Consider the following 24,195-nt stretch of genomic DNA (forward strand, 5'->3'; position numbering starts at 1 on the left):
AGGTTTAAGACACAAATCATGAGTACTTGTCGAGAAGTCTTCCTACTCTTTCCATGGCTGCAAATGGCACATGTAGGCCCACCCCCATGCCAACTCAAGTCCATGAACACCTACCAGGTGGGTTCTCTGGGGGGCACCAAGTCAAACACAAATAGGCTCGCCTTCAGAGCTTGCTGCCTAGTAAGGAAAAAGACATAAGCACAGATAAATCCAATTTCACACAGCTTCTGGAAATTCTATATACAGCTTCAGAGTGCTCTGGAAGCAAAAAGGCAGGAGGAAAGACATTTTTGGAAGAAGGCTTCATGGAAAGAGTGACTTTCCTTCCAGGCATTAAAGGAGGGGCAAGTTTCAGCAGGCCAGGGTGGGGGGAATCTGGACTCCAGAAGAAGCAAGCCTGTGCGCTAAGGCATCCTGGGGAGAGGCTGGACCAGGCCAGGTGTAAGAGGGTGTCAGGCAAAGGGTCTTGGGAGGGGAGTGGGAGCAGGTTAAGGTGTTGAGTGCATCTTTAAAGAGAGTTTTTATTTTTTTCTGTATGCCTCAGGGGAGAGTCTTGAAGGTTTTTCATCAAAGAAGCAATGGGAATGGGTTCTTAAGGAAGATTTCTCTGAGAACACCGTATATTCTCTCTGAATAATTTTGTGGTTTGGGTTTCACAACAGTTACAATGTGGAGGTTGGCATCTCCAAGCCTACAGCCTGCATTTCCAGAAGAGAAGGGGTGGGCTTCCCTTTGTTCACAGTTCATCCCTCATGTCCCTCACATGGACACTGCTCTTCAGGCCTTCGAGTGCCCCTCGTCAGTGCTCTTCGTGTTCCCTGAGGCTGGTGTCATGGTTGAGAGTCATGTTTGCTAAACTACAATCCCACCCGTCTCCCACCAGTCAGCGGTCCTCAGCGCTCCCCTCCACCCTTAGCTTATCTGCCTTCAGGCCCAAGCTTACAGTTGCTCCCGTCAAGGCACCAGGCCCTTCCTAATGTCTTCCTGCTCCTTTCCCCTGAGTGCAGCCTCCTCTGCCTCAGTTATCCTCTGCCTCCTCCATACTCTTTCTCCATTGGATTGAGTTCCTTCCACCTTCAGGGAAACCTGCCTGAATTCTATATCCCCTTCACTACCACTCTGTCTCTTTTTTCCTTTACAGCCAAGATTTTGAAAGACTTATACACCCCTGCCCCTCATTTCCTCACCTCCCATGAACTCCTCAGCCCATGCTGACCTCTGCTCTGGCCAGAGTCACCAGAAGCTCAGTCCACTGGACATACCTTGCTATTCCCCATCTCGACTCTGTCTCGGCTTGTGACTTGTCTGACTGCTTCTCGAGACTCCATCTTAGGTGGCAAGATGCACCCTCCCCTACTTTGTCTATTGCTGCCTCGTCCTTCAGGGGTACACCTGTTTAAAATGGTTTGCTACTTAAATGTTTTCCTTCCATCTCATCTACTCCAGTGGCTTCAGTAATCACTGGTATGATCTCTCTTAAACCTCTTTTCGATTTAGCCTGGATCTTTCCCTTAAGTACAAGACACATGTGTGGGACTGCTCGCTGGGCTTCTCACCCGGCTGCCCCATGGCTCACAGTCCACAAAAATGAATACATTTTCTCCCCCTCGGTCCTCCATGGGCAGTCGTGAACGGGCACCACTCTCCAGCTGGGGGAATCAGAAGCCTGGATTTTGTCATGGCCTTCTTCCTCCACACAGTTAACGTCCAAATTCTGTTGACCTCCCTAATATCTTGAGCCCACCCTTTCTCTATTCCTTCTGCTTCAGTTCAGGCTAACAATATCTGCCACCTCCATTCCTACGACAGCCTCTGACTGATCTCCTCGTACCAGTCTTGCTCTGTCCTAATTCATCTTCCACTTTGCAGCTGGAGTGATCCTTCGAAAACAGTATCTGATTATGTTACTCCCTTGTTTAAAATCCTTCAGTGACTCGAAGTAGCCTGAGGATAAGTCTAAAGTCCTTAGTCCAGCAGACAAGGCCCTTGCTCATCATGGCTAACATTTATCAGGCGCTCGGTCTGTGGTGGGCACTATTCTGACTGTAACAGACTTGCTGCTCCCAGCTCTCCGAGGTAGGTCCTGTTTCTATCCCACTTTTAAAATTGAGGAAACCAAGGCACAGAAGGGTAAGTCCCTGGCCCAAGATCACACGGCTAGTAAGTCAGGGAGCCAAGATTCCAACCCAGGAAGCCTGGCTCTCTAGGGCCCCACTCCTACACAGTGGGTTACACCATCTCTCCTTCTCAGGGCATCACTTCTCGTTCATTCAAAAATATTTATTGAATACCTGCCGTGTGCCAGAAACTGCTTGAAGTATTAGAGAAAGAGCAGTCATCGAACAGTTCCTTCCCTGCTGTCGTGGATTTTTATAACTAATTACAATAAAGATCAAAATATATGTAATCAGGAGTCTACCCGTGGAGTCATAACAAAGGCTTTTGGAAAGCATATTTAGAGACTGGATGTCAAGATAAAATAACTTTAATGATGGTAATATTTGCTTCATTTAAATAGTTTTCCAGAGAATAGGATTGCATTTGAAATTTTTTATAGGCCTATCCTTTGATCTGGTAAACACCAAAAATAAATAAATAACAAGCGGGTGAGGGGGAGATTTGTTTATACTCTAGGGAAGAAAATGAAAAATAAAGAAGACTATATAGATCAGATAGTGATATATGCCAAAGAAAAAAAATAAAGAAAGGAGGAAAATCAAGAGGAGCCTGAGAACAGAGATGTGTAGTTTTATGTGAAATGTCTAGGGAAGACTTGAAGGAAGTGAAGTTATCTGGGAGACTACTCCAGCTAAAGGAACAGCAAGTACAAAAGCCCTGAGGTAGGAATGTACCTGGTATGTTTAAAGAACAGCAAACAGGTCAGTATGGCTGGAAGAGAATGAGGGAGGGAAAGGAGGAAGGAGATAGGTTCAGACAGAGGTCAGATCTCATAGGCCCTAAAAGTCATTTTAAGGACTTGGACTAATTATTAACTCTGAGTGAGATGGGATGCCACTGGAGGATTTTCAGTGGAGGAATGACATCATGTAAATTCTAAGCAGAGCAGTGGCATGTTTTAAACGGGTCCCTCTGACCTGTATGTTGAGAATAAACTCTAGGGGAAATAGACTCTAGGGATGCTGGGAGACTGGGGAGGGAGCTGTGCCAGAAGCACAGGTGGGAGCTGAGGGTGGCTGGGAGTAAGGTGGCAGCAGCAGATGTGGCCAAAGTGGTCAGATTCTGGATCCATCTTGAAGGCAGAGCCCACAGCATTTGCCAGTGGATTGGACAGTGGGGGGAAGGACTTGGTGTTCTCTGCCTTGGGAAAGACCTGGAACAGCAGTTGGACCGGTGATAACGCGAGGGCAGTTGGGGACAAATCAAGTCTGCCATGCCTATAAAGCGTCTCCCCTCCCCGCCTGTAAATGCACATTCCCCTGCATTTCTGAGTTCTGTCTTACTGAAACCACTTGGTTTCCCACACTGGTTTTGCTCTCTCGTGTGTGCAGGGCTTTGTATCTTCCGATCTCTCTGCCAACAAAGCTGTAACCCCATCCTTGAGTTCAGAAAGTCTTCCCTGGCCCTGCTCTAAGGCACTGGGCCTGTCAGGGTCTCTTGATGGTTCTTGCTTCCCCAACAGACTTGAAAACCCACTGTCCCTCACCTTGATAGGCCCTACACCTTTTACAAGATGCAATCCATAATGGGTGCCTAATGGGTCAGATGGATGGGTGAGTGGGTGGATGGATGGAGAGATGGACAGATGAGCCCTCAGCACAATGAGACCAAGCTGTGTTTTGATGGCAGTGATGGGAATTCCCCTGGAACTTGGCCAGGTGAGATGATCACCCCAGACCGAAATGAAAGAAACGGCAGATGTCAGGAAGTTTTTGTGTTAATCCTGGCGTGTGCGTTAGAACACGCCCAGCATCCCCGTACCCCCAGCTTCCTGCACACTCTCCCCTCCTTCCTACCCCAGTTCTGGCTCTTGGGCCTGTTAATCGCTAGCATCAGTGAACATACACCCTCTACTCCACACATCCAGGTCTGTAAGGGAAGTTTTGGTTCTAAAACCGGAAGAGTGTTTAACCCAATGACGTGCTGCGAGCTTGCCTTCTGCGGGCCTCCAGGTCTGCCAAAACGATCAGGCCTCATTATGTAGGAAGCTGCCTCAGCCAGGCATTACTAATTTGGGCATTACTAATTCGGATGCCTATTCAGGCAAATGAGCAATGAATGTAAAGTGCTTTTGTCAGTGAATTGCAAGCGAAGACCAGGGCGGGCAGGCGGGGAGGGGAGGGAGGGGTGAAGTAAAGGGAAGGTGATAGAATGTTTTGAGTTTTTGCTCCAATTCCAGAAAGGACAGTCATTGCTTCCTGGAAGCTGCACTTGGCAACTGACACAGAGAATGGGAAAGATTTATTTCCTTTTGCCAGAGCTCAATAATTCAGCCTGAGCATTTCAAATCAATACATTTCTTGCAAAGTTTCCAAGGGCTGCATTTAAAAAGCCACTTTGAAAAATGATCATCACGTGGCAGCATCCTTTGATGAGATGGGTGTGTCCGGGAGGAGCCAGCTCTTCCAAACAGAGCTCTGCGGAGAAAGGAGGCTTTTAAAAGCAGGGAAGCCGGGTTCGAGCTGACGGCAAGGCCTGCGGCACCTGGGACTGGGCATGCTTGCTCTCTGGGGCTCGTTCTGAGAGGAGCAGCCGACTAGCTACTCCTGGGGCTTGTGTGGGCGGTCTGTGCCTGACAGCAACTCCCTGTTTCTCTGAGCTGCAGTTTGTCACCGATCACGGGGGCGGGAGGGCTCACCTGGGGAGAGCTTCACCAGGATCTAGGAGTACTGAGATTTTAGCCTCCAGGCAGAGTCAGTCAAATTTATGTGAAAAAAATTTTTTTTTTTAATTCTTGTAGTTCTAACATCGGTCAGTCTTGACTTCTTGTGGTGGGAGGTGTGGAAGGACGGTTGTGAAAGGTTGGGTGTCTTTCTGCTGTCATCACCACTGTTGTTGCCACTGTTCTCCATTAGACGTTTCTTCCATTTCGAAGTTTTATGTCCACTGGAATAGTTCTTCAGGGCTTTCAGTGGAAGAAGTGGGTCATGATCTCGAGGTCATGAGATCTAGCCCAGCATCGGGCTCCATGGTCAGTGGGGAGTCTGCTCAGGATTCTCTCTCTCCCTCTGTCCCCTCCCCCAAATAAATTACTAGGAAGGAAGGAAGGAGCGATGTAGTCCCTGCATTGACATCCATTGCACGTGGAAGCTATAATCTCATTTGATCGTGTCTTCCCTCTGAATCCTGTCTCTGTGTTTCCTGCACTTCGGGCTGTGACTCCCTTTGATGTGGCCAGAGACCCCTCAGAGCAATGACCACACTTCTCTCACTTACTGCCGTGAAACCCAGCAAGAGTTCCTCCAGAGTCATAAGAGGATGGGTGCTCTCTTTTACGAGATACCAGAGGGATGCTGTCCTTGCAAACCTGAAGCATTCTGGGACAAGAGTCAAGAAGATGGCATGGGAGCCGTGAACTCCCGGAAGCCACAGGCCAGAGTAGAGCAGCTCCATAGCACAGCGAGAGCCCACGGACCAGCGTGGAACTGCTGACAAGCCAGCCCCATGATCCAGCGTGGCTTTTGACGGGAAAAGCCCGGAGCAGCCAACAGGTGCTCACTGGGAATTGTGAGGGTCGGTGTGAGCAGAACAGCTGAAAGTAAGGATCCTTTCACTGATGCTGAGAGCAGTGTGTGCACACGGCCGGGGGCGAGGCCCAAAGGGTCTAGAGCGCTCTCCTCTCCCGACTCAGGAATGCACCAGCCAGGTCCTCCTTCCAGGACCACCCCACACTGAGAGGCTGCGGCAGTGAGAGCAAGCTGAATAGGAGATGGACAACAGAGACTGAGGGAAAAAGGTCCCCGAAAGGAAACAGAAGGAGGAAATTTCCAAGAGCAGGTTTCCATGTATTAGAGCACTGCAGCAACACCATAGAAGAGAGAGCTTTGTCAAGTTGGAGCACACCTTGTTCTAAAAGTTCAGGAAAACCAATCTCACATGAAAGCAAGCAACAGAGAAATAGTGAGGTCAAATCCCACACAAGGTTTTTATGAGATAAAAGAAAGTAAGAAGAATAGCACTCCTAAAGGAAGCATGCCAAAGAGACGTGGCTTCGAAGCCACTCAGCACTGTAATGTGCCATCCAAAAGAGCTAAAATCCGATAAGAAAATGGCATAAAATATGGGGGGCGGGGATGACGACAATATGAATCAGAATTAGGAAAACTTAGAAAGATGTCAGAACTCAGGAAACCAAATGAAAAAAATTAAAATAAAAAAATTAAAAATAAAAGAATAATCCCTTCAGAAGTGAAGAACCAGGTAGTAGGAAGACAAGATGTATACACACAAGAGGTGGTGTTTCAGAGAGACAGAAGGTGGAAAACTGGAAAGCTTTTCAAGAGCCAAGAGAAGTAAGAAAGCGATTTTTGAGAACTCAGGAGAAAGTGACAAATACTGAAGAGAGGCAAGGAAATCTCAACATGTGGCTATGAGGAACCTGTGAGGAAGGAAACCGAGCGTGCCCCTGTCTGCGTCACTCCCGTCTCCGCCTCTGTGTTCATGCGGCCTTGTCTTCTGGGCCTGCCCCCCACCCCATGTTCTCTCAGAATGACACTTGTCATTAGACTTAGGTCCCACCTGATTCATCCAGGATGATCTCATCTCCAGCTCCGTAACTCAGTTACATCTGCAAAGATCTTTTTAAAAATAAGGTCATGTTGGCAGGTCCCGGGGATTATGACACGGACCTATCTTACAGTTGCTGTGCTGGTAGGCGACAGACACAGGATTTGAATTCTATTTTCTAATAAAGGAGCTAAAGGCCGATTTTCTTGTTTCCAGCAAATTAATGGTTCTTGCCAAGAAACAGAAGTAGACAGCATGTTTTCTAAAGAGCAGGACCGGAGGAGGTCAGCCTGCCCCCCACCCGGAGGCCTCGCCTGGCTCACGCTCCGCCAGCCTTAGGGAAGCATCCACACGCTGTGAGCGAACGTTACTTGGGCCGTCAGGGATGCACCGCTCATTCTGTTCAGCTGCTTTTCAGATGCTCGAGTCCAAGTTACAAAACAGACAGGGCCCTGTCACCAGAACCCAGGACGCTCTCATCTGTCTGTATTGTAAGTGCCCACCCCTCTCCCGGTGCAGAAGCAGAAGCTCCTTTAAAAGAGTCATACATCTGGGGCACCTGGGTGGCTCAGTCGGTTAAGGGTCTGTCTTCGGCTCAGGTCATGATCCCAGGGTCTTGGGATCGAGCCCCACATCGGGCTCCCTGCTCAGCGGGAAGCCTGCTTCTCCCTCTGCCTGTTCTCCCTGCTGCTCCCCAAGTATGCGCACACTCTCTGTCAAATAAATAAAGAAGATCTTTAAAAAAGAGTCATACATCATAAACATCTGTAGATGAAAGTGGACAAAATCTCCTTCCCTTTGGAGCCTCTACTGTTCTGCCTCAGCCCCCCCCCACCCCCCCGCCCCACTGTCCTTAAAACATGAGGGTCCTCGCTAACGGCTCTGACACGTTCATCTGACTGCCTAGCCTACCTAAGGTGTAAACGGATTCTACTGATCCTGTTGACTTAGGGCATTCCCTCCACCAGCCTCCCCTTCCCAGAACCTTCATGCCTTTGTCCAGAGGAGGGAATAACCTCAGGTGTGGAAAAAACAGACGACAGAGCCACAGAGAAGCACGTTGGGCAGCAAGAGAGAGTCTCCCTTTGACTGCAGAGTGTGCTTGCTGTTCTGGAAGGTGGCATGGGGTTGCTTTTGCTGTGTTTTTACATTTTCCCGACTCCCCAGTGACCGTCTTAAGCCCTGAAAACCAGAGGATTAGTAACCGTCACACCTCGGATACCAGGGAATTGAACGGGTGAGAAGAAAGATGACAGCTTTTTTAATGGATAAACGTACAACAGCCATTCCCCGTGAAGATCCTTAGCACAGAAGCGACAAAGGGAGAAGTGGAGAGGGACCTGTGACACACACGGACACGGGCACACACACACGCGCTACACCATTCTCTTTAAATAGAAGCTGCTTTCCCAAGTTTGATTTTTGTCGTCTCCCTGAGCTGTCCACAAGGCGGTTGAAACGATTCCATCCTCCTCTGTTGTGCCCTCTCGGTGCCCCTCCTCGTGCCCATTCCGCTGTGGCTCAGCGGCCTGGAGAAGGAGAGTGGATGGGGCCCCGAAAGGCAGCTGATGGGACCTTGGAAACACTTGGAATCACTCTCCCAAGTGTCAGGGAGGAAGTGACGGAAGAAGAGGGGGAGGAGGAGGAGGCGAGTTCCCCTTAAAAGAGGACATTTTCCAGAAAAGCAGTGTCTTTCAAGTACCTTAGCTTGCCCGAACCCTGGTCACCTCTGCCTTTGGGGCCGAGGATGTATTTTCCGAGGCCTGTGGAGTGAGCCTTGAAAAAGTTCAAGGCTTCTTTCAGGCTCCCTGTTCCTGGCTCCTCTCCCTCCCCTCCCTCCCAGCCTCCTGGTCACCCCACAGGACTCTGTGATAATAGGGACTGTCTCCATCCTGAGAAAAGGCAGCCTGCTTGTTTAAGTTTCCTTGGAATAAAGAGAACTTGGGAGGGAAGGGACCAGGCGCAGCTGAACTGCACAAAAGAAAGCCTCTCCCATGCCAGTGACGGGGCCCATCAGGCCCCGTCCAGAATGAGAATGAGTTCTGCTCTTGTTACACTTTGCAAAGGACTGTTCTGTGGACTGTGGCCTGCACAAGACATTTTCCTGTGTGGTTTAAAAGAGCAAGAGGGGCAAAGAAAGGACATGCATTCTTCTTTATTCAGACACCCGTGGTAGATCATCTGTGTTGTGTGGGTCATGCAAATCCAACGAGATCCTTCTGTTCTCCACACGCCTCCGTTGCCACTGCCGATTAGAAAACCTTCTTGCACCCGCTTTTCCCAGCGGTTTCAGTTTGCCCCCTAAATCTATTGAAGGAGCCTTTCAACTCTTAGTATCTCTTTCCTACATTTTTTTCCTCTCTTAAAAATGGACCCTCTTGAAAAGTGTGCATAAAAATCAGCAATATCTTTCTGCCCTGCAGTGTCAGAAATGCTGCCCTTAATTGCCTCTTTCCTGTAGAAATCCGTCCTTCAGTCCCATCTCTCCCTCAGTGAAGTCTCTCCTATCCCAGGTGCCTTACTGTTCATAAATTAAAATAATTTGCGTGATTACTCTTCACTAGTAGGAATAAAAACTTGTGATATGTTAGCCACGATTTCTAAAATACCTGAGGAAGGGGCATTCCATATCTAGGGGCAGCTGTGTGCGTTTCTTAAAGAAGTGGCCCCCCCAAGAGTTGCATTTCCCATTCCATTGCCCCATGCACACTTTGGAGTGAGACGAGGACATCCTTCCTGCCTCTCTTCTCTACCCCGCACCAAGATATCAGGAGAGATGTATGTGTGTTTCTCTTCTCACACCGAAATTGGTTTTTACCTGAATTGCCAGTACCTATTGTCAGGCGCGTTTGTATTTGCGAGGCTGAAGAAAACTAACCCTATTCTCCAGGAGTCCCTACATAAACTTGAGGTAGTCTGCCAACTTTGAAATTGCGGGAAAATATTTGTGTGCTTGTGCCTGTGCATTTCAAAAGAGGGTCCGTGGGCACCTGGGTGGCTCAGTGGGTTAAAGCCTCTGCCTTCGGCTCAGGTCATGTTCTCGGGGTCCTGGGATGGAGTCCCGCATAGGGCTCTCTGCTCAGCAGGGATCCTGTTTCCTTCTCTCTCTCTCTGTCTCTCTGCCTGCCTCTCTGCCTACTTGTGATCTCTCTCTCTGTCAAATAAATAAATAAAATCTTAAAAAAAAAAAAAAAGAGGGTCCGTAGCTCTCACTGAATTCTCAAAGGGGTCCGTTATCTCTGAAACGTAAGAAGTACGGCTCTAATCTGTGCCCCTCTCTATTGACACTACATGCTCAATCATCTGTTTTCAATAGAACTTTAGTTAAAATGTCGATATTTTGTTCATTGTGATTTTTTTGCATTCGTTCTGATTTTTTCAATAATGCATTAAAATACTTATTATTTTTCCCAAAATATATGTTATTATTTTTTTTGCTTACTAAGTTTGGGGCACTACCTTAAATTGTGCACCCAAAATGAGTGCTTCACTTGCCTCACCGTAGTCCAGGACCTAAATGGGCTTTCTTCCTCCAGTCTCTCATCTGTTCCAGCCCCTTCTCTCATCTCCTCCTGAACCATCCTCCCAACCCACGATGCACACTGACGATGCCAGTGCCCCCTCCTCAAAGCCCTGTCCTGGCCCCATACCTCCTGCCAGAGCCTTCACACAGCCTTCGAGAACCCTTGCTCTGGTTTCTGAAGCCCCAGTGAGCTGCAGAAAACACTTTGGTCTCCTGGACAGGTGTGGCAAAGTACAGCTAACCTGCTATCCAGTATCTGTCCTACTCAACCTCTCTAAATGCACTTGGAGTGTAACAGACCAGTCTTTATACGGGTTCTCTCATTTCTTTCTTAAACTTGCCAAAGGAGATAAGTACTGTTCTTGGTCTCATTGTACATCTGGGGAAACAGGTTCAGAGGTATAACTTACCTAAAACCACTGAGCTAGTAGGTGGCAGGACCAGTATTTGAACTCAGGACTCAGTCCAAAACCCAAGTTTTTATCTAAAATATTACATGCCTCTCACCACGTTGGGCTTGCTGCCCAACAGCTGAAATTGGAAGGACTCCTAAGTCATGTTTGTGAGGATGAGTGGCAGGCTCTGGGCCAGTTTTGCTGTCAACAGGTCTGCTGATAAAACCCTTTTGTGGATAAAACTGAGTGAAAGCAAAAAAAAAAAAAAAAAAAAATCCACAAATGAAGTCTATAAGAAAAGTATTTTCAAGGGAATTGACTATGACTTTGGATCTAAACGTGAACCTATAGTATTCTTGCTTTTGGGATTTGGGCCAAAAGACGTAAGTAGAACCTTCTAACCTCTATTTAAATACTCAGTGCTGAGAAACAGGGTAACCTTGAGGACAAAAATAGGAAATGTTTTGGAACTTCTAATTCCCTAGTGACAGAATTTGTGTGCTGAAAGCAGTTTTGATCAAATAGCAACTCCAAGGTTAAAGGCAGACCCAGAGAATTGAGAATGCTGGGCTTTTCTGAGTTACCTCCAAGATGAAGACCAGTGTAGAAGCCTGGAGGACTGGCTGTCGGGGAGGGAAGGAAGTCAGAAGAGGCTCCTGGAAAGTGCTCTGAGAAGCAGCTCGAAGGGCTCTGATGATTCTTGGTTTTACTTTGGAGGGTTTATCCTAAGGTAAACCCTACCTGCCACAACTCCCTTTGCAGAGGGTAGAGGGGGCCCTCTGGGCACTGCTCAAAGTTCTGGATCTATGGCTAAATCAAACCTGCCACGAGAAGTTGAGTTTATGACTGATTATCCCTACTGCCACTGTTACTGTGCGTTGCAGAGGGATTTTTTTTTTTTTTTGCAAGGGATTTTTATATCCATTATCGCATCCTTCAACCCGGACAAAGCTCACTGGATTAATACGGAAGACCTGGGGCTGGAGTTCTGGTCCTATGCCCATTGTGACCTTGAGAAAGTCCCTCTATCTCTCTGAGCTTCGATTCCATCAGCAAGTACAGCTGTGGCAGCCTTAACTCCCTCACAGAATAGATGTGGGATGCCACGGATGTGGCCACGGATGGTGATAGCAAAGAGTTTCTCAGAGCTAGAGTAGCCCGCCTGATGAGAATGGTGTCAGGTGGGGGAGGGGTAGCAGTCACAGGCTGCGCAGCTGGCCCAGAGGTGGGTTGGGGATCTCTGTACGATCTGCCATCACTGGGGGACCACTGCATGCCAGGTGTGATGTGAGAAGCGCTAAGCCGTCCCCATCAGCTCCATGCGTGAACATTTTAACTCTTAACAGGTGCATCTAACAATCGGCAGTTCTATCTCCAGAAGGTAGAAGAAATGATGAGGAACACTTGGAATTTGGCCTCAGGTCTGGCAAATAAGGAAGAGTCAGTTGGCAGAGTAGAAATGATGAGAACTTCTGCTGAGAAGGAAAACATCATCTTAGAATTAGAAAAGAGAAATGTAAGACATGATCTTTCAGACACGTGCCTTCAGACATTTAGAGGAGAGGTAGCTGTGGTGTCCCGATCGACAGTGCTCACACACAAGTCGGAGAGTCAGGGTGTCTTTGAGAGTGAACTTCTGGGGCACCTGGGTGGCTCAGTCGGTTAAGCACCCGACTCTTGATTTCGGCTCAGGTCGTGATCTCCAGGTTGGGAAATCAAGTCCCACACTGGGCTCCATGCTCAGCAGGGAGTCTGCTTGAGATTCTCTCTCTCTCAAGTAAGGAAATAAATCTTTAAAAAAAAAAAAAGAAAAGAAAAGAAAAAATGAACTTCTGACATGAGCTGCACTTACTGGGACAAGAGAGGAGGAAGGCAGCTGAAGGAGCTGATGAGGCTGTATTGGGGACATTCTCTGGGAAGCTCAAATTTTAAATGGGTTTTTTAAAAAAGTAATGCAGGCTTAATATAAAGAATTGGGAAATAAAATATGAAAAGGAGATAGTAAGCATCGCCTGTGATTCTATGGCGTAACCGTTGGCCATTAATATTTTGATGTTTCCTGGTGATACTTTTCTGTGCCTCGTTTGAGATTATCGTACAAACACACACGTGCTATCTGGTATTCTTCCGTATGAACAGATACTCTTTAAAAATATTCAGTGATTGGCCGCCTAATTTTCTATCAGAGACGTTGTCCGTGGTTTGCTTAACTAGTCCTTACTGATGTACCCAGTTTCTTACTAGTAAAAAGAACACTTCAGTGAACATCTTTTTTTTTTTTTTAATTTATTTGACAGAGAGAGAAATCACAAGTTAGGCAGAGAGGCAGGCAGAGAGAGAGGGGGAAGCAGGCTCCCCGCTGAGCAGAGAGCCCGATGCGGGGCTCGATCCCAGGACCCTGACACCATGACCTGAGCCGAAGGCAGAGGCCCAACCCACTGAGCCACCCAGGCGCCCCCAGTGAACATCTTTTTGCATGAACAATTTCTCTGTATTCTAAATTTTTAAGGTAGATTCTCAGAGGTTAACACTTATACGGCTCTTACATTACCACCAAATTGTTTGTCAGAAAGATGAAGCCAGTTTGTCTTCCCGCTCTTTTGTGTGTACCAGCCTGCTAAGCTCAAATTTTAAAAGGATGTATATACTAGATGGAAGAAAAACTCACTGAAAAGGAAAACATACAAGAGCCATTTAGACTTAAAAGGCTAAAACTAAGTGAGCTGAAAATTCACCGTGGAAGCTCCTTGAGGAAACAAGGAATGTCATGGGTGGTTTAAGAATAAGGATGGCATCGGGGCGGCCGGGTGGCTCAGTCGGTTAAGCATCTGACTCTTGGCTTCAGCTCAGGTTGTGATCTCGGGGTCGTGGGACTGAGCCCCGCAGCAGGCACTGTGCTCAGCGGGGAGCCTGCTTGAGATTCTCTCTCTCCCTCTGTCCTTCCCCTCTATTCTTTCTCCCTTGATCTCTCTCAAATAAATAAATAAATCTTTAAAAAAAAAAAAACAATAAGCACAATATCAGCATGCTGATTGGGGCGGATAGAGTGACATTGACAAGAGGCAAAGAGAAAACCAAACTGTTCGACTTCTCTTTCTTCTTTCTCTCCCATCAAGGAGGATGATTGTCAGACTGAAACAAGAATGGCAAACACTGACATAAGGGAATTAAAGCCCAAGATGGGAGAATTGATGTAAAAGTGAATCTAAGTTGTTCTAAATAAATTCAAGACTCTTGGCCCGGACAAATGACATAGGAGAATGCAGGGCTTACAAGGCCGAGCTCACTGCAGGCCACTACGGTGACCCCTGAGGGTTGTAGGAAACCGAAGAGGTACCGAAAGAAAGAATCTGAGCCACTGTTCACCTGATCATTCAGAATCGAAACGGAAAAGAGGGTGTAGGCGCCTACTAAAAACAGCTAGCAGGGTCTGACTTCCAGATGAAATTCAGGACAGATTTTGAAACATACATGTTGTGAGCACTTAGGAAAAAGTTGTCCATTCAGAGCCAAGCACCCGTGCCTTCTCTTCCCCCTCTAGCCTCTCCAGTGAGGCTGCAGTTACATATTTATGGACACGAAGAAAGCATTTCATTGAATTTTAGATGGTGTCTATTCGGCGGAGCTGGCAGAATGTAATCCAGCTACCAGAGCGTGTACATGAGTTGATCATTGAACACTTGTGCCAATAACTTGGATGCCAATAACTTGATGAGTGTCTGTTTGCAAGGAGGTGGCTGGTAGGTCCCCGGAGTGCTCCCATCCCAGCCCATACCTCCTCAGCATTTTGTCAGGAACCTGTTGAGGTGAGACACATATCAAAGCTGCAGATGACGTGAAGCTGTGAAGTGTGGTTGTTACTAGAAATAGAACCAAGTCTGGAGAGACTACAGCATGCTGGAATGATGGTACAAGTAACAAGATGAAATCTACTATTGATGGACATGCATTCGTATGGTTGGGTTCCAAACACCAGCTATGTATGTGCCGGGAAGGGTGAGCAAAAATGAGAACAGTAGTTCAGAGAGGCTAGTATGTATTAGACGCTTGCCGTATTCCATATAGCATCCTATGTGTTTCGTATTATCATTTGTATAATCTTATTCTCTACTAAGTTTGTGGCCTCATCACATTTGATAAGCACATTGTCTGTGATTCAGGGGTACCTACTCAAGGGTTGGAATTTGTCCCCATTTTTCAGTTGAGGCAAGTGAAAGACAGAGAGGTTGAGTAACTTGTCTGAGCTCACACAGCTGGGAACTAGTGCTCTGGTTCTCAGTGCCTGCCTGCATATCCAGCGTGGAAATTCACGCAACCACTGAAACTGTTCTCTGGCTCTTTTTTAAGTCAGGACTTTAATTTGATGTCCTGCCAAAATACCAGATAAGCTTAGACAGAGAGGTAGGTGGTTAATAATATACGGACAGCTGGCTTGTCCGTTTCCTGGCTGTGTGACTTTGGCCAAGTCAGTTCAGTTCCCTGAGCCCCAGTTTTCTCCTTTGTAGATGGGGATAGTGATTGTTTCTATTTATTGTACATTATTGTTGTCGGGATTCAGTGAGTTCTGTACAGAGAGCACTGGGACCAGTGCCTGGATACAGTAAGCTCTTGTAAGGATTTGCCATGGTTATGAGGTCCTTGAGAAGTGGTATGGCAGGGTTTGAAGAGCTGGGACCATGAAGCCAGACCATGTGGGTTTTCATCCTAGTGCCACCATGCCTGGTGATGTGTGCCGCATTTTTTGCTCATTTATATTGTGAGAATAAGAATCTTTGTAGAAAATATTCAGACTAAGTGCCCAACAACTGGTAGTACTGTTATCAATAGAAGCATATCGCCTGGGGGAAGAGGGTTCTGGTCCAGCTCCCGGTACTATGTTTAAGGGAGGGAGCTAAATCTGCTGTGTGGTGGAGGTGGGCGGGTTGGAGAGGGTCTAAAAACTACAGCAGAGAGGTTATGTTTAGAACAGTTTAGGACATTTAATTTGAAGGCGAGATGACTAAGCAAGGAAGTGATAACTTTTCCTCATTCATGTCAAGGGTTACAGAAATTGTTCTGTGTCACTGAATCAAGTTATGACACAGCATGGAGAAGCTGGAAACAGAACCTGGGACAGCTTCATCGTGGTTCAGCCTCTTAATTTTTCCCGGCTTCATAAAGATGGGTGGCAGTTGAGCTAGATCCTCCCCCAGGGTTCGTCTCCTCTTTTACGGTTCTGTCCTATCAGCCACAGAATCAGCATCAAAATCCTGTTTACACAGAGAGTTTGGGACAAAGGGTGTTTTTGATGAATGCATTTTATAGCAGAAGAGCTTGAACTGAATTTCATTCAAACCGGTGCCATCGCCTCGTGACTCCGAGCCCCGTTTCCTCCTCTGTTAAACTGAAATGAGAACATGATAGATTTCACGGAGCTTTTGTGAGAATCACATGAAGTCATACATATGAAAGCACCTAGTCAAAATGTCATGTTTATTATTGCCTGAGCCGGTTTAGAACTTTTCCAAGAACCATAATAGAAGAAAACACTCTTAAGCACCACACTCTACTTAAAATAACTTAATCTGTTTTCCGAGACTCAGAAGATCATTCAGGAAGTTTCAAAATCTCAGGGTCGTCATCGTGAGGAGGGAGTAGTTCGGTAGAAAAAAGGTCCTAGCTGTTTGTATTCTTTGGTTTTTCGGAGTCAGATGCCATGGGAGGGTGTTGACTATGTTAACCCAGAAAGCAACAGAGATCATGTACTCTGAGCCCCTCATTTTACAGAGGAAGCCGCTGAGCCAGAGAGAAACTGCCCCAAATCAGCTGTTAACTAATGGAAGCTGTGGGGGTTAAATCCAACTTCCAGATTCCCCGTGCATTTTCCATCATTATTCTAAATGTAACTCGGAGAACTTGAAATTGGGCTAACAATGTGCTGATGAAAGTGGCTGCTCCTCTGACCATGGAATCGAAGAACTATTAGAAGGAAATTTAGGGCCTGGGTGTCACTAAAGAGTGTGACACCATGAACTTCACTTGACCTACTTAGAAAAAAAACATGCAGTAGAATTCTTAGGAATTTTCTTAATCACAGCAGTTCATTTCTTCTCTACAAAGTTCTTCTCAAATATGCTCTGAAATGAACTAACATTAAAAATGCAGGTCTTGGGGCACCTGGGTGGCTCAGTGGGTTAAAGCCTCTGCCTTCGGCTCAGGTCATGATCCCAGGGTCCTGGGATTGAGCCCCCACATTGGCTCTCTGCTCACCAGGGAGCCTGCTTCCCCCTCTCTCTCTCTGCCTGCCTTTCTGCCTACTTGTGATCTCTGTCTATCAAATAAATAAATAAAATCTAAAAAAAAAAAAATGCAGGTCTTAGTATGGCTCTCATGGGCTTATAATGTGCACAGGGAGTAGTGTGACAGAGGCACAGGAAAAGGATCTCTCTCTTCCTTTCACTAATGATAAGTAACATCAGTATGATTCAGCTTTGTTGAGTTAACGCCACAAGAGAAAACCGTAAGGGCAGTTCTGTGTGAGAGTTCTCCTTCACCTTGCCTGTGCGGCTTCTGGTAGGTTAGCCGCAGTGAGCCACGTTAAGTCTCAAGACCAGTGCCAGTGAGCCTCGAGTAGCCAGTGAGGGCAGCGCGTTATTCCTGGATGTGTTCAAAGCAGAGGGCCACCTACACCTCCCTCCTCTTCCCATTTATAAATCTACTTCTCCAGAGATATACAATTTTTTTTTTTTTGCTCTATTTTTAGTCTGTTGGTAACTGGAGAAGGCCTCCCAGGATCAAAGTCTGGGATGAGGAGGTTTCAGTTGACTCAGTCTTCTCTGAATCCCTAATAGATACTGAAAATCAATCTGAATTCTGACTCTGGGTGGGAAATGCGTGCGCAAGCAAAACGTGAGGGATAAGAGCACAGACTCTGAAACCAGACTGCCTGGGTTCGAATCTCAGCCCCTCTTGTTACCCTGACCCTATGACCTTGGGCAAATCCCTTCAATACTCTGAGCCAGAGTTCCCTGATCCAAACCCCTATCTCGTGGGATTGCTGTGAGCAATGCAGTTAAATGAACTTATATTTATAAAGTGCTTACAAGAGTGCTAGATGATAGATGTGCTTAATAAATGACTATTAAGCAAATTAAATGGTCCTAATTAGACAGCGTTGCCTCTGGGTCCAAGGCTCTGTTCCATTTAGATGCTATAACTCCCAGGCCTTAAGAGTTATTAGGTTTGAGGAAAAGGGGCTTCTTTTTCCTCAGTCGTTCTAGTGAATTAAAGAGGAAACAGCCGTAGAACTTGACTTTGAACACCGTAGTTTATCAAGCCTCTTTCCAGAAGCTTGGCGAATGTGTCTACCTTCTCTTTATGCTAAAGGAAGAGTAGTGACTCTGGTCGGTGTCCTGGCAGGCCTTGAGCAGGTAGCTAGGTTTGTTGGGGTCACTTTTGTAAACCTGCTAGGATTGCCTTGGTATTCCCCAGACTGGCGGTGACTCGATGGGTCTCTTTTGCACACGGCCCAGAGCAGCACTCCGGTCGGTTCCCTGGGAGGGGGTTTCCGCAGCGTTGGCTTCAGGGACTGGCCTGTGGGAGACATTAATGGGAAGTGAAAAGAGAAACTGTCGCCCTTCACCAGCAGGGGTGTTTGGAGTGTGTGACTCTTCTCGTATTTAGGGAAAAGATTACTCATGAGTATTTTCTTCCATAGAATATAAAGAACCTCAAATTACTACTTGTGTCCCCCACCCCCTTCTCACCCGCCTCCCTCCGGTTCAGTGAATCTCTACAGACACTTCAGCATTTTACTCTCATTTCCCCTCCTGAGTGGGATTCGGTTCTGTATTTGCTCTGGAGTTCACACTTCCAATAAGCTACCCCATCGTTTTTCCTGTTTCTGACTGAGCGTCTTCTGCTCTGTGGCCCACCTACGACCAGGCTCCTTCCTAGGCCAAGCTTCACTGGAACCTCACACTTGGCTCCCAGTATCTGGTTGTACCCATGCTGTTTGTGTGAAGGAGGGGAAGGGGAAAGTTCTAGTAACAAGTCACTAATCACTGTGCTGTTCCTGTTCAAAGGTGACACCACTGATGATAGGAAGTAAACATTAAGAATTTTTACCGGTTCAGAAGCTGAGATCTTGTGGAACCATCCTCAGGCCCACTCCCATTTCACTGCAATTCCAGATATGTTTTCAAGGTCATTGGAAAGAGTGGGGACACCTTTTATATCCAAGGACCATTTGAATAGGCATTACTTCTTGGCACAGTTAAGAGGCAGAAACAAAACCTTGAACTCGTTAGTGGCTGTCTTTTAGTCTCAAGATCATAGAGCAGGAGCATGCTACATGTTCTTATTTTATGATGCCACATTTTTTTTCTCATGTAAAACTATTAAATGTGCAAAACAAGAAGAACTCTTAAATGCCCTTCTCTAATGAGCCCAGCTCCCATAGTTCTTTCCTGGTGCCCTACACGATAGCCTGCTTTAGAAAGGACTTCCCCAGAGCTCAAGGAAGCCAGCTGCCATTCTTCAAAACTAGACTTTGCAAGGTAGCAGCCACCTGGAAGACAGAGCCAATAGTCATGCCCAGAGGCCCTGGACCTTCTCCAAGAGATCTGAACTGTTCGTTCCCTTGTCCACCAGGGAGGAAAAGCAGCCCATCCAAGTAGACCAGACAGTTCTTTGTGATGCTTAAGGATGAAAAGGTGACTCTTTCCAGGATCCAGCTGAAGGGCTCTTTGACAGCACACTCGAGTCTCCTTAGCAAGTTTAAGTAACTTACTGGGGAGACCGAATCTCCTCTTAGCAAACCCTGACTCCATTGTACTTGAACTATTAATTCATGCAATATAGTTTTAAAGAATGAAGCTCTGTTGAGCTTCTAGCTTCTTCCAACACGTCTGTTATCATTTGGTCTCGGGACTGCTTTCAGTTCTTAAGAATTATTGAAGACCCAAAGAGCTTCACTCATATGGATTTTATCTATCTATATTTACCATATTGGAAATTAAAACTGAGAATTTAAAAAGTACTTACTGAAATTAGTAAGTTAAGCTTATATTAGCATTAAGTATATATTTATGAATATATCTTCCAGAACAAAAAAAAATTAGCGAGAAAAGTGGCATTGTGTTACATTTTTGCAAGTCTCTTTAATGTCTGGCATCATAGAAAATGGCTGGATTCTCATGTCCGCTGCAATATCACATGTCATGTAGCTTCTAGAAAATTCCACTATATACTCATGAATGAATGAGAGTGGGAAAAAGTCAGTAACCTCTTAATATTGTTATGAAAAGAGTTTTGACTTCATAGACACCCTGAAAAGGTCTTGGGAACCCTGAGGGGTCCCCAGATCACACTTTGAGAACCACTGTTCTAAAACACTTGAATGATATATCAAAGATTTCTCATAACAGCAAAATGAAATAAAAATATAGACTCAGAGGCATCCAGAAAGATCCAGCCTGAGCTACCCTCTTAACCCAAGCTGCAGCCCTCCCTTTGGCCCACTTCTGGTCCTACTCAGAGTCCAAGTACCACCCCCGCCAGGAAGTTCTAACATCAAAAAAGTAGAATGAAAAGGCAGAAGACCTTTTATCCTCACTTTGCCCTCTCATTCCCAGAGGCTAGCCTGATAGTTTCCCAGAGGCTAAGTGAATTGTTCTTCTTGGAAGAAGCTTCAGGGAACACTTCATTATTTGGCAGCTCTCGAAGGTCAAGCCCAGCTCTGGAACATTCTCACTTCAAAAGGACAGTGGGTGACAATCAGCTCAACTGTGATGCTAAGGGCCCCTCCAAAGCACATTGACATCTGTCATGACTCTGAGTCCCGTGCGTGTTTCAGGCCACCGAAGAGCCTCAGCTTTAGGGCATCCCTGGGATCAAGACAGCCTCAGGGGCTGGACAAGGAAGGACCCGGCACCAAGACCTAGGGTCCATTGAAGACATAAAAAAGGGTTTGTCTTATTTTGCCTCTAAATAAATAGTTAATTGGATACCACACTTTGGTACTTATAAATCTTGAGCTTTAACTTGGGATTCAGAGTTGAACATAAAGGCTCTTCAGACATGGACCCTCAATTTTATTAACCATTCAGAAAGCTTTTCCCTTTATTCCAACTGTCTAACTGACAAGACCTTCTTCTCTCTCTCTCTTTCTCTCTCCCTCCCTCTCTCTGCCTTGCTCTCTCTCCAACAGGCTTGCAGCCAGTTTACTGGAGCAGGGATGACGTAGCCCAGTGGCTCAAGTGGGCTGAAAATGAGTTTTCTTTAAGACCAATTGACAGCAACACGTTTGAAATGAATGGCAAAGCTCTCCTGCTGCTGACCAAAGAGGACTTTCGCTATCGATCTCCTCATTCAGGTGAGAGTCTGGACCCCTGACACGTGCTCAGCAGGGACAATCTGTTAGCCGTTGGTTGGTCTTTGCTACCACTCACCGTGCCCAAGAAATCCCTACAGTAGGCCCCCAGGAACACAAAGACGATGACCTCAGCTTAATAGAGGAAAGAGCCTGCTGATATGTCAGTCTGAGGGGAAAAGAGGAAGAACTTCCAAATCAAGGGGAAAATTTGAAGGTTGGGAGAAGAAATCTACTTAGGACCTACAGACACTGGGACTTAAGGGATCTAGTTGTGGCCACCAAATCAAGAAGAGAATGCATTCCAGCCCTTTCACTCTGCGTTGCTTCTGATTCTGAAACGTTTGAAAGAGGTGCTTAGGAGTGAGTTTGGGTGGTGAGCTGCTCAGTGAAAACCAAAGACAGAAGAGGAAGGGGCTTGAGCCCTGCTAAGGTAGATGGAGTGGGAAGAAGAGACATGAGGGAACAGGAGGTAAGGATGGGGAAAGAGGTGGAGATGCTAGGAGCTATGGCAAGCTTAGAAATAAACTCAAAGGGCTTCAGGTTGACACCCTTTGAAGTACTGGATTGTGTGAAGTGTTGCATCTTGTAGCTTATAGAAATCCTGCAAAGTGCATGTGGAAGACTTCTCAGGCTCATCTAACTAGGCAGTTTTGTCATAATAAGGGCCTCTAAGACTCCATGGGAAGATTCGATTCAGTGAAGAGCTTTTGTACCTGCAAAGTGTATTGCTGACCTAGGTAAGACTTCAAATATACTTTCTAATTTCATTTCTTAAACATTAGGATATTTAGAAGATAGTTATTTGGGAACTCCATATGTGAAAGTGGACCTTTGGTCTGGGATTTACGCCCCTCAAGGGGCTAGTTCTTCAAGTACCAACAGACCCTCCTTCTCTCGAGTCTCATTGTGGCCCATTTTGATGTAACTTGTCCGGCAGAGACCCTCTTTGTCTTGACAAAGGGCAAAGATCTTGCATGAGTTCCTGGCATAGATCCAACGACGTTCAACCCTTATTTACTCCTGGAGGCCTGCCAGAGGTTAATAAACTAACCGTCACGAGGAAACATCGCCATCATAGGGGGTGAGATAAGGATACAGAACAGTATCTCCCCCGCTTTTCCCAATTGCAGCAAACCGTTGATATGAGGAAATGATAAAGGGAAGTTTCCCCCAGAAGTAGAGATGTTATTGAAACTTCAAAGTTTATTATCTCTGAAAAACAGATCATTTTTGAAGTTCTGCCAGGGAATGGTGGAAGACATACCTGAAACATTTTGTCTCAAATCATTGATTCTTTCTATTGTCTCAGAATAAGAAAACTAGAACGACCATAGACATAAATAAAACTAACCTCAAAGGAAATGAAATAGTTCCTTTTAATTTAAAGCAAAAATAACTTACTTTGTTCTCATGAAAACACAAAGGTATACTTAAAGGGGCAAAGTCACCTCTCTGGAGGAAAGAATCTCTTAACTCTTTAGTGTGTTCCAGAAAAACCATTCATGTAAGGCAAACAAGGGAAGACACGGTGATGCATTTTGATAGGATTTGACTTAGCCCTTCACCTGGCTTTCCTCTATGAGTCTATAAGTCTCCCCGCCTCCCCCAACATATCTCAGGTACTCCTTTTTGTTGCTGATTTATTTTTTTCCCTAGTGACCTCTGTCTACTTTAGAAACCAGATTCTCTCCACTCAAAGCTGGAAGCAAAGATGGGCAATAGCCTCCCAGTCATCTCTTGCCATTTTGTCAGGTCTCTGCCAGAGTGGGCCATGTGGAAGGTGGACAGGACCCTGTGGTCCAATTAGAGAGAGAGGATTACGTTGAACCTAAAGGTAAAAGCAAGCTGTAGAGGGAAGAGAGGTCAGGTTGCGATGGGGCTTATGAAAGAAGGAATGAGTTGATGTGGTGTAGGAAAGATGGGTAGAACTGAGGAGGTCAGGGGAAGAACATTCCAGGTCCCTGGAGCAGCATCAGCTTAGTGTATTTGGATGATGGTGAGGTAGTCCATCTGATGAAGGGAAGAGGCAGGAGGCGGGAGGCCAGATGAAGTCAGTGCGCTAGGCTGGTCATAGGGTGCTTAGACCCCAGTGAAGAGGCAGCAGAAATTCACCTGGTGAGTATGCACTGAGCAGCTCCATGCTCCAGGTATGGAAGTATGGGCTAAGGAAGTTTAGGGATAGCAGAGGTGATTTCTGGCTGGCTTGTCAAACAAAATCTCCAGGGGGTGGTGGTGGAGCCTGACTTTGAAAGCCTGGAAAGGCAACTGAAGGCAGAGGTAAGTAAAGGTGTTAAAGAAGAACTGTATCAATTAGTGTAGAGTTGGAGTTGAGAGAGAAGGCCATGCAAACTCGATCCTCTGTTTAAAACACTGTACATCATCACTCATCACCCTGCCCAGCTTTTCTGATTGCCGTTTCATATGTGACGTTCTGCTGACCTTTTCCAGGAAAGCTTTCCCTGATTCGATCCCTGCTTCCCTGACTGCCCCCTGCCTTCCTCTCCTCCACCTCTTTCCACCCCAGCCTGGGATAGGTGCTGTTCCTCTTTTATCACAGAGCATACCCTAATTCTGGCATGGCTCCTGACACACACACACACACACACACACACACACACACACCATGTTATATGTGATTGCTTTCTGTTCTGCGTCCCTCTCCTAGAGTAGGAAGTTATTTGGGCAAGGGCTATGTCTTGTTAAGCTGACTTGCCTCCAACATTTAGCACAGTGCATGGCATCCAGTTGGTGCTCAACAAATATTGATTGAATGATGACCCAACACATGACTCCATTGAAGCCCAAGTCAAGAAGTTTGAATTTTATTTTGCAGGTAGTAGGAAACCACTAGAAGGTTTTGATCAGGGGAATAATAGAATTGGAGCTCTCCCTTTGGAGCAAACCTTGGCCATTGGTGCATGGGGTGGACATAGGGTCCCTAAAAACAGGAGACCTAGTTAGAATGTTCTTGCAACAGTCCTAATTTGGAGACACTGAAATCCAGAACAAGATCAATGAGAGTAAAATAATAGGACTTCAGGGCCAGAATGCTGAGCTAAGATGAGGAGCTCATGTGGAGGAAGGGCTAAGACTCATTTTGGCCAAGGGATGCTACGGCATCCAAAAAGACATGCTCTGTTCTGCAGTTGGAATTCTGAGACCAGAGCCAGGCCAGAGCGGAGAAGAGTGGATGGGAGCATTATTCCCATTACATTGAGCTGGGAGTAAGAGAAATGTAT

At 46.3% G+C, this 24,195-nt stretch overlaps 1 protein-coding gene across 2 annotated transcripts in view; it reads left to right on the forward strand.

Moving 5' to 3' along the window:
* Positions 1-24,195, forward strand: part of LOC111141997 (ETS variant 6) — a 232,829-nt gene that overhangs the window by 165,916 nt on the left and 42,718 nt on the right. For both annotated transcript variants that reach the window (XM_022494917.1, XM_022494918.1), the window contains exon 3: positions 20,792-20,956. In XM_022494917.1, coding sequence (XP_022350625.1) covers positions 20,792-20,956 — 165 coding nt within the window. The remainder of the gene's footprint in view (positions 1-20,791; positions 20,957-24,195) is intronic.

The sequence above is a fragment of the Enhydra lutris genome, unplaced genomic scaffold (assembly GCF_002288905.1).
Source record: "Enhydra lutris kenyoni isolate GAN:26980312 unplaced genomic scaffold, ASM228890v2 scaffoldscaffold7, whole genome shotgun sequence".
NCBI lineage: Eukaryota > Metazoa > Chordata > Mammalia > Carnivora > Mustelidae > Enhydra > Enhydra lutris.